Source organism: Mandrillus leucophaeus, unplaced genomic scaffold (assembly GCF_000951045.1).
Source record: "Mandrillus leucophaeus isolate KB7577 unplaced genomic scaffold, Mleu.le_1.0 Scaffold32, whole genome shotgun sequence".
Taxonomy (NCBI): domain Eukaryota; kingdom Metazoa; phylum Chordata; class Mammalia; order Primates; family Cercopithecidae; genus Mandrillus; species Mandrillus leucophaeus.
The window spans coordinates 801,452-812,240 of record NW_012103365.1 but is presented as its reverse complement, the minus strand read 5'-3'; the positions used below and the strand labels follow the sequence as shown (position 1 = coordinate 812,240).

At 44.0% G+C, this 10,789-nt stretch overlaps 1 protein-coding gene across 3 annotated transcripts in view; it reads right to left on the bottom strand.

Annotated features, from left to right (window-relative positions):
- OTOA (otoancorin) overlaps nucleotides 1–10,789 on the bottom strand; it is an 80,798-nt gene that overhangs the window by 55,103 nt on the left and 14,906 nt on the right. Inside the window, exons 9-11 of one of the 3 annotated variants that reach the window (XM_011987924.1) lie at nucleotides 6,600–6,700; nucleotides 3,430–3,611; nucleotides 211–334 (exon numbers count right to left, since the gene is read on the bottom strand). In XM_011987924.1, the coding sequence (XP_011843314.1) occupies nucleotides 211–334; nucleotides 3,430–3,611; nucleotides 6,600–6,700 (407 nt within the window). Of the gene's footprint in view, nucleotides 1–210; nucleotides 335–465; nucleotides 541–3,429; nucleotides 3,612–6,599; nucleotides 6,701–10,789 lie in introns of those variants that run through there. The other 2 variants (XM_011987925.1, XM_011987926.1) reach the window with 2 other exon arrangements.

The window sequence follows — 10,789 nt, the reverse complement described above, 5'->3', positions numbered from 1 at the left end:
TTTTTTTGATCTCCCCAGGGTCTGTTCCTTTGCTAATTTCTGTCTGGGCTTCGATGTTACACTTATCTCAGTATTTGAGGTGCCATCTGCTGTGACCGGACTTAAATCCCAACTACTGTGTGTTTTCTCTCAAAGGCTAAGCTAAGCTCCCCATTTCTCTGTCTAGCGAAACTGAGGCAGAGGCCTCAGGGCCTTGCACCCCAGCTGTACCTTCTGGACGCCAGCCTGGAAGCCCCTCAGGTGGCTGCATTTGATCATCTGGTGAAGCAGGACTTGGGCCACAGTGGCATCCAGCAATTCCAGGTCATCGTAGAAACAAACCAGCAGCCCCAACCTGTGTGAGAAGAGGCGGGATTGTGGTGGAGGTGTAACCGCAGAACCAGCCCATTCCGGTTCCGTTTTGTGTAATAAAACGGCGAGTTGTTTTTCAGCTGCCACGGACTCCCAGCTTGAAGGTCACGTAACCTGAACATCCTCAGATGAACCAAATATGCAACCAGAGGTGGAACCTAAGTGCTCAGGCAGGACCAAGGAATGGGGGCTGAATTATGAAGTGGACACCCCTTGGCGTGGTCCATGATCCAATCAGATTGAGCCCTGGCATCACCTCATGGCATGATCCAATCAGATCACACCTCCCAGCATCACCTCATAGCAAGACCCAATCAGATCAAGTCTTATTACCCTCTGCCTATAAAACCTGCCCCACTCCACAGCTGAGAGACACAGATTTGAGCACTGCCTCCCGTCTCCTTGGCAGTTGATTCACATATATGATATTGACATATTCAGACGCGCCCACAGGAGAGCTGCCAGGTCCAGGGAAAAGAAAGTGTCTCATGAGGAAAAGGAATCTGCTTAACTTCGAGAAAAGAAGACTCAGGGGAAGTGAGGGGTAAGTGTTAATAACCATGTTGAGAATAATAATTCACAATAGCCAAGACATGGAATCATCCTAAGTGTCCAACACGTCAGTGGATGAATGGATTTTTTTTTTTAATTTGGTGGATACACAATGGAATGTGCTTCAGCTTTGAAAAAGGAGGAAATTCTATCATATGGGATAGCATGGATGAACTTGGAGGATCTTATGCTAAGTGCAATAAGCCAGACACAGAAAGACAAATACTGTATGACCTCATTTATATTATGAATCTGAAAAACAAACAAATAAACAAACGTCATATTCATGAAAGCAGAGCCTTAGAATGGTTGTTACCAGGGGCTGGAGGTGGGAAAGGAGTTGGAGAGACTTGGATAAAGGATACAATGTTTCAGTTAAATAGGAAAAGAGGTTCTAGAGATCTATTGTACATGCTGACTACAGTTAATAACAATGTATCATATACTCGAAAATTATTAAGAGTAGATTTTAAGTGTTGTTATCACAAAAAAGGTATGTGAGGTAATGATAACTTAATTAGCTTGATTTAGCCATTCCACAAAGAATATATATCTCAAAACATCATGTTGCATACCATAGATATAATTTTTATTTATCAATTAAAAAAATAAATTATAAAAGAAAAAATAGGCTGGGCAGGGTGGCTCACGCCTGTAATCCCAGCACTTTGGGAGGCCGAGGTGGGTGGATCACAAGATCAAGAGATCAAGACCATCCTGGCCAACATGGTGAAACCCTGTCTCTACTAAATATGCAAAAATTAGCTAGGCATGGTGGCAGGTGCCTGTAGTCCCACCTACTCGGGAGGCTGAGGCAGGAGAATTGCTTGAACTCAGGAGGCGGAGGTTGCAGTGAGCCGAGACTGCACTACTGCACTCCAGCCTGGCGACAGAGTGAGACTCTGTCTCAAAAAAAAAAGAAAAAAAGAAAAAAAGAAAAAAAATATTTCTTGAGCACTTACTATGTGTCAAGTGTGCAAATCCCTACAAAGACCTTAATGCAGCAGACATTTTTATCTCCCATTTTACAGATGGGGAAGTGGAAGCATGGAGAGGTGATGTAAAAATGGCAAAGATCATACCATTTGTAAGCAGCAGGGCCAGGATTAAGCCACGAAGTCTGGCTCAAGGTACCATGTTCTTAATCATGAGGTTGTTTGTGTGTGTGTAACCATAGAAAAATGGGATCCATGATAATAAGTGGAAATTACTAAAGATAGGTGAAAGACATCTAATTGCTTCCTATGAGTACATTGCCTAAGGGTGGTTCATTTGAAAAACCTTAAGGTAATATGGGATGGGAGCAGTGTGGCAAAAAGACCTTGAGAGATGGACACAAGCGGATTGAATGATGGCCCAGCACAGTGGTTCATGCCTGTAGTCTCAGCACTTTGGAAATCCAAGATGGGTGGATCAGTTGAGATCAGGAGTTTGAGATCAGCCTGGCCAACATGGCGAAACCCAGTCTCCACTAAAAACACAAAAATTAGCTGGGTGTGGTGGCACATGCCTGTAATCCCAGCTACCTGGGATGCTGAGGCAGGAGAATCTCTTGAACCTGGAGGTGGAGGTTGTAGTGAGCTGATATTGCACCACTGTACACTCCAGCCTGGACAACAAAGTGAGACTCAAAAAAAAAAAAAAAAAAAGAAGAGGATTGAATGGGCCAGGTGTGGTGGCTTATGCCTGTAATCCCAGCACTTTGGGAGGACAAGGTGGGTGGGCCACTTGAGGTCAGGAGTTCGAGAGGTCAGCAGTTCGAGACCAGCCTGGCCAATATGGCAAAACCCCATGTCTACTAAAAATACAAACAAATTAGCTGGGCATGGTGGCACACATCTGTAGTCCCAGCTACTCTGGAGGCTGAAGCACGAGGATTGCTTGAACCCAGGAGGTAGAGGTTGCAGTGAGCTGAGATCACGTCACTGCACTCCAGCCTGGGTTACAGGATGAGACACTGTCTCCAAAAAAAAAAAAAAAGTAAAAGGAGAGGGGATTGAACAGTACTCACCACCCCCTTCCCATTGCCCACTCCCTTCCTGACACCCCTGGCATATAGAGTTCCTGTCCCTCCTCCCCTGCTGGGAATGGTTTTAGGGAGGATCACATTACGGTCACTAAATTCTACAGCTGATCTCATCCAGGGGCTCCCCAGCTAAGGGTCTGATAACAAGCGGTTCTCAAATGTGGGGACCCATGAGGTATTTCCAACACTTGATGCAACTTCAATGGAAATCACACATTGGCTTTGGAACAGGACCTAGTCCTGAGTATTTAAAATGTTTCATTTCTGTGCTGAGAGCCAGAATTAGCACTTGATAAGGTTGCATTAAATGCCTGGCACACAGGAGATGCTCAGAAAGCATTTACCCTTTCACCCTGCTTCATAACCTCTTCATAAAAAGGTTGCAGAGACCTCTCCTCACATGCACAGAGAAACATGGGACTATTGAAAGAGATGAACCAACCACCTCCCTTCCCTCCCTGGGTGTTCTGCTGCTCAGAGAATACTGATGCTTAGATCACACCTTGGGAAAGAGCTCCAGGGCCCAGAGCCCAAGGCCTTGCCTGTGGATGGTGGAGGTATTCCTCATGTTAAAGTTGGAGGAGCTGATCCTCTCCAGAAACGCCTGGGCCAGCTCAGGTGTGATGTCATAGACCGTGTCCAGCTGCTTGGTGGCGTTGTCGTAGCTGATAAACAGCCCAATCTGGTTGGTAGACAAGGACGAGAATATCAGTGAGGAGGGTAGAAGTGGCCCAGTGTGGCCCCACCCTGGTGGTCTGCACTGTGCCCATCATGGACACTTGGATATACCTCCTGCTGGTTCTCATTGTCATTGATGTCTTTTCTTTTCTTTTCTTTTTTTTTTTTTTTTTTTTTTGAGATGGAGTCTCACTCTGTCGCCCAGGCTGGAGTGAAGTGGCATGATCTCAGCTCACTGCAACCTCCGCCTCCCAGGTTCAAGTGATACTCCTGCCTCAGCCTCCCGAGTAGCTGAGATTACAGTCATGTACCACCATGCCCAGCTAATTTTTGTATTTTTAGTAGAGACGGGGATTCACCATGTTGGCCAGGCTGGTCTCGAACTCCTGACATCAAGTGATCCACCCACCTCGGCCTCCCAAAGTGCTGGAATTACAGGTGTGAGCCACCATGCCTGGCCTCATTGTCATTGATTTCTTAGTGGTCTATAACAGCTACTTTGGTTTCCTCCTGAACCTAACTATTCTTTAGGAAAGTATTATTTTTTAATATCTAAGAAACTGGGCTTTTTAAAAGCTAATCTTTGTACATTTATTTCTAGATTTGTTATATTGAGGTCAGAGAATGTGGTCCACAAACTTTCTGCTTTGAAGAATCAGAAGTTTTTAAATAGATGAATGAGTTTATAAATGGCCCTTGGGCGATGGAAAAGAGTGTGTGTTCACTTTGTAAGACACAAAGTTTGGTGCATATATATTCAGCTTATTAAATATACTATTCAGATTGCCAACATCCTTGTTCCTTTTTGGCCCACATGTCCAAGGGTGCCATGTGCAATCTTCTACTACAGGACTCATATCTATCTATTCTTCCTTGTATTTCTAGCAGATTATACATTATATATATAATTTTTGGGGGACACAGACTCACTGTTTTTATTTTCATTTTTATTTTTATTTTTTTGAGATGGGAGTCTCACTCTGTCACCCAGGCTGGAGTGCAGTGACACAATCTCAGCTCACTGCAACCTCAGCCTCCCAGGTTCAAGTGATACTCCTGCCTCAGCCTCCCGAGTAGCTGAGATTACAGTCATGTACCACCATGCCCAGCTAATTTTTGTATTTTTAGTAGAGACGGGGTTTCTCCATGTTGGCCAGGCTGGTCTCGAACACCTGACCTCACAAGATCCACCCACCTCAGCCTCCCAAAGTCCTGGGATTACAGGCGTGAGCCACCGCGCCTGGCCAAGACACAGTCTCACTCTTTTACCCAGGCTTGGGTGCAGTGGTGTGATCATGGCTTATTGCAGCCTCGACCTCCTGGGCTCAAGTGATCCTCCCACCTACACCTGGGTAATTTTTTAATTTTTTTGTAGAGATGAGGTTTCACTATGTTGCCCAGGCTGGTCTTGCACTTCTGGGCCCAAGTGATCCTCCTGCCCTGGCCTCCCAAAGTGCTGGGATTACAGGCATGGGCCACAGCACCCGGCACATTCTATATTTTGAGGCACTATTATGCTGCGCTCAAAGGGGCTCATAAAGTTGTCTCTCCTTTATGGATTGTACTCTTTGTCTATATAAAATTCCTTTTTTAGGCTGGGTGCAGTGGCTCACACCTGTAATAACAGCACTTTGGGAGGCTGAGGCAAGGCAGATCACCTGAGGTGAAGAGTTCAAGACCAGCCTGGCCAACATGGTGAAACCTCATCTCTACTAAAAATACAAAAATTAGCTGGGCATGGTGGCACGTGCCTGTAATCCCAGCTACTCAAGAGGCTGAGGCAGGAGAATCAATTGAATCTGGGAGAAGGAGGTTGCAGTAAGCCAAGATCGCACTACTCCACTTTAGCCTGGATGACAGAACAAGACTCCATCTCCTAAATAAATAAGTAAAAATAAAATAAAATAAAATAAAATAATATAAAATTCCCTTTTAGCAGTGTTATTCTTGACTTCTCCCTTCTCTACATTTTTAGAGAATAAAAAGTTGCAAATGATTGCTTGATCTTAGAAATTTCCTCCAGGGGGCCCAGCTTTCTAAGAATTTAAGCTGTTACCTACTCAAAGCAACTCCACATTGAGAGAGTAAATGGCAGTAGGGTGGGGGGTTAATTCTAGGACTGCGGGTTATAAAAATCGGAAGACACTTGAAATACTCCCAGCACCGCAGGTAAAAGAGAGAAACCTCGTTCTGCCTCTGGTTTCATAATAACCAGACATTGCTGGGTCAATGGGTCCTTGAACAGGTCAGTCATTTGATGCAAACACTTCTCTCACCGGCCAGAAGTGTCAGGGCACATATGATTTAAAAAAAAAAAAGAAGAAGAAGAAAAATTGGAAGCAAGGCCCACAGTCTCTTCATGAATCCTTTTGTGTTGGCAGCATTCTTTGGAGACTGCGTTCAAGAATCATGATGCCCAAGGGATTTTAGTGTCATTGGGTCAACATCAAAAGGAGAGGGACAGGTTAACTAGTGAGTTAAGTAACCCTAGAATGTGTACATTTCTCCACTGTAAACTCTAGAATTAAAATCTAACCATTGCTCATGCTCAAGTAGCTATTAACAGAAGTAGCTATAAATAGAAGTAAATATCAATCCATGTTGTTTTTTCTTTGAGTTCATGCTTCCAAGGACAGGAAACTTTGTATCTTTTGTCCTTGGCCTTCTCCAGTACAAAAATACCCTTAAGTGATTTTTGGTTCATAGCCAACAATCCCTTTAAATCGTGTTTGCTCACATCAGAGATGTGATCTTAATTGTCCACAATTCTTTTTCTTTTCTTAGCCCTTCCACACTAAAACACAATCCCATGACTGTCCACTTGAAACTTTCTTCCAGTAATTTTCTTTAGAGGCCCAAGCTCTATTGGGATGAGGAGGGTATACAGTTTCCAAGGCACCTTGGCTGGCTAGATAAACGTTAGAGTTTGAGAATACACCTTACCCCAAGTGTATTAGTAATGGTGACGTATAAATGTACTTTTCCAACTCACTTCTATAGGACTAATTTTCATAATTTCTTCAAACAATAGGTGAACCATGTATCTGCCCAAAATCCATAAGTTTTCCGCAGTGACCCATGAAACAGAGTCATCTACAAAAAATAAAGAAATGAATAAATGAGTAAATAAATAAAAGCCTTTACACTGGTATGTGATAGTCAACAGCATCTTTGCTGTCAGGACCTCCTTCTTGCATTCATTAATTCTTTGTTTATTTTGTTTTTCACGGTTTTTTGAGATGGAGTGTCACTCTGTTGCCCAGGTTGGAGTGCAGTGGTGTGATCTCAGCTCATTGCAACCTCCACCTCCCAGTTCAAGCGATTTTCCTACCTTAGTCTCCCAAGTAGCTGGGATTACAGGCGCCCGCCACCATGCCCAGCTAATTTTTGTATTTTTAGTAGAGACAGGGTTTCACCATGTCAGGCAGCTGGTCTCCAAGTCCTGACCTAAGGTGATCTGCCCGCCTCCACCTCCCCAAGTGCTGGGATTACAGGCGTGAACCACCGCATACATTAATTTATTGTTAACTCATTCAACAACCATATATGTAGGGCCTACCTGTGAGATCACACGTAGGATGTGACCACAGATTCACACCACCTCAGACGTTGTTACTCAAGAGTGTGGTCTCTGGACTTCCAACATCAGTGGCATCTGGCCACTTGTTAGAAATGCAGATTATTCTTTCTGGCCAGGCACCTGTAATCTCAGCACTTTGGGAGGCTGAGGCAGGAGGACTGCTTGAGGCCAGGAGTTTGAGACCAGCCTGAGCAACATAGCAAGACCCTCATCTCTACAAAAAAAAAAAAAAAGCCAGTGGCAGTGACATGCACCTGTAGTCCCAGCTACTCAGGAAACTAAGGAGGCAGGATCGCTTGAAACCAGGAATTTGAGGCTACAGTGAGCTGTGCACTCACTGTACTGCACTCCAGCCTGGGCAACAGAGTGAGACCCTGTCTCTTTTAAAAAATAATTATTATTAAAAATAAATAAGAAATGCAGATTATTTTTAATACTTAAAACCCACAAAATGTAGTTTTATTTTTTTGTTCAATTGGTTACTAAATAACCTGGAAACATGAGGCTAGGCGCGGTGGCTAACGCCTATAATCACGAAATCCCGGCTCTACTAAAAATATTAAAAAATTAGCCGGGTGTACTAGCGCCTGTAATCTCAGCTACTTGGGAGGCTGAGACAGGAGAATCTCTTGAACCTGAGAGGTAGAGGTTGCAGTGAGCCGAGATCACATCCCTGCATTCCAGCCTGGGCGACAGAGTGAGACTGTCTAATAATAATAATACTCTGGCAACATGAAATATGTTTGACTCTCTTGCATCACTACCACTAATAATGATCATCCTCACTGATTATCACCATGTTACTATACTTGAACCAAACCAAACTACTTGTAACTCCCCAAAACATTCTCCAAACCTTGGCTGGCCTTGGCCCTTTTCACCACCTACAATGCTTTTCCTTAACCCTTCTGCATCTAAATCCTACTTTAAGATCAATCTCAAATTTTCCTCTCCCTTAAAGTCTTGTCTTATCTCCTTCACGAGAAATGTTTTCTCCCTCCACTGAATTCCCAGAGGACTCTCTGTGACACCCTGTTCTAGCTTTTGAAATTCCCCATCACTGAGATGTCAGTGGAACTTTAAAAACCGTCAAGTTGGCTGGGTGCAGTGACTCACACCTGTAATCCCAGCGCTTTGGGAGGCCAAGGCAGGTGGATCACGAGGTCAGGAGATTGAGACCATACTGGCCAACATGGTGAAACCCCATCTCCACTAAAAATACAAAAATTAGCCAGGTATGGTGGCACACACCTGTAGTCCCAGCTACTCAGGAAGCTGAGGCAGGAGAATCGCTTGTACCCGGGAGGCAGAAGTTGCAGTGAGCTGAGATCATGCCACTGCACTCCAGCCTGAGTGACAGAGCCAGACTCCGTCTCAAAAATAAAAAATAAAAAAAAATAATAAATAAATTTTAAAAATATATATATATCTCAAGTCTAGGATCAGACTTCAAGTTTCACTGAGCTGGAATTGACTGCCAATGCTCCCCAGTTCTTTAGCAAAAGACATTTACACACATCGACATTGTATTGGAGGCATTTGGGGAAAATGAAAGAAGTGGGGAGCGTTTACAGTGTGCAATGACTGTAACACCAAGGGCTATTTGCAGAAGCCGTGGGCAATGATAGATGCCCAAACGAGATGGAGAAATAACTTTTGTATGGACTGATTCACAAGAACATATGGAGTGCCTCCCCCAAACCAGAAATCAACAATGTTGGGGTGACACAGGCAGACTCCTATGATTCTCTAGATGGGGACCCTGGACATTTGCCTTGCCTATATAGAGGGCTAGAAAATTTTGAGGCTAGAACCACACATTCACAAAAAAAGCAAGCTGAGTTGTTTATTTTTTAACTAATTACTAAGCATGAACTCTATTTCCACAGATCAATCATCCCCAAGCTTGGGATTTTCTTTTTCCTCTGTTATCCAGGCTGGAATGCAGTGGGATGATCATAGCTCGCTGAAGCCTCAAACTCTTGCCTCAGCCTTCCTAGTAGCTAGGACTACAGGCACACACCACCACACCTGGCTAATCTTTCAATTTTTTTGTAGAGAGAGGGGTCTCAGTACATTGTCCAGGCTGGCCTTAAACTCCTGACCTCAAGCAATCCTCCTTCCTCAGCCTTCCAAAATGCTAGGATTATAGGTGTAAGCAACCATGCCTGGCCAGCAAGGTTGGGATATTTTTAACAGCCACCATATCTCCAGTTCCCTCAAGGGACTTCATGAAAAAATAAATAAATAAATAAGTCCTAACAGAATTAATTTTAACTGACTGTAGGTTAATAATGAAGCAAACCGTATAGGAATTTTAGAAGGAAAGTCTGTGCCTAATTAAACTCTGGCAGTAAAGACAGAGAAGTCTGAAGGTTGAGTGGCTTTCTCATGGTTACCCAGTGTGAGACTCTGATTCCTGGAGGCCATAATTATGCACCAGGCAGAGGGAATTCTACTATGCATTTGAGACTTTGATTACGATCTTGTTTAATGTTCATTATGCACAAATCTCAGAGCTGAATTCCAGGAAAAGGATTGATTGGCATTCCCCATCCTCCAGCCCCATCTGCTCTCCTTATGTTTTCCCCGCACAGAGCTCATTCCCATTTCAGGGCCTTTGTGTTTCCTGGGATCTCTCTCTGGGATGCCCTTTCTCCAGAGCCTTACACGAATGGTTCCATCTCCTCATTTTGGTCTTGATTCAAATGTCACCCATTTGAGAGGTCTTCCCTGATTCCTTAGTCCAAGAGTTGGCAAACTGGTCCATGGGGCAAACTCAGTCCGCCACCTGTTTTTATACAGCCTGTGAGCCAAAAATGGTTTTTACATTTATTATTTTGGAGTTTTTTTAGAGACAAGGTCTCGCTCTGTCTCCCAGGCTGGAGTCCAGTTGCGCCATCATGGCTCACTGCAGCCTCAAACTCCTGGGTTCAAGGGATCCTCCCCGCCTCAGCCTCCAGAGTAGCTGGGACTACAGGCATGTACCAGCACACTGGCTAATTTTTTAAAAATTTTTTAAAAGATGGGGTCTTGCTATGTTGCCTAGGCTGGGCTTGAACTTTTGGCTTCAAGCAATCCTCCTGCTGGGCCTCCCAAAGTGCTGGGATTACAAGCATGAGCCACTGCCCCCTGCCTCGTTTTTACATTTTTTAAATGGCTGAAAGGAAAATCAAAAGAAAAATCCTATTTGGTGACACATGAAAATTATGCAAATTTCAAATTTCAGCATCCATAAAAAAAGCTTTACTGGGACACAGGCATGCTTATTCATCTATTGACTACAGCTGTTTTCAAGATGCAATGTCAGAGCTGAATAGTTGAGGCAGAGATGGTAGGCTTACAAAGCCTAAAATATTTACCTGGTCCTTTACAGAGAACATTTGCCAAGCGCTTTTCTAGTCTAAAGTACCTATAATAATCCTTTCCGGCTGGGTGCAGTGGCTCATGCCTGTAATCCCAGCACTTTGGGAGGCCAAGCCAGGTGGATCACTTGAGGTCAGGAGTTCGAGACCAGCCTAGCCAACATGGAGGAATCACGTCTCTACTAAAAATACAAAAATTAGCTGGGCATGGTGGCAGGCACCTATAATCTCAGCCAT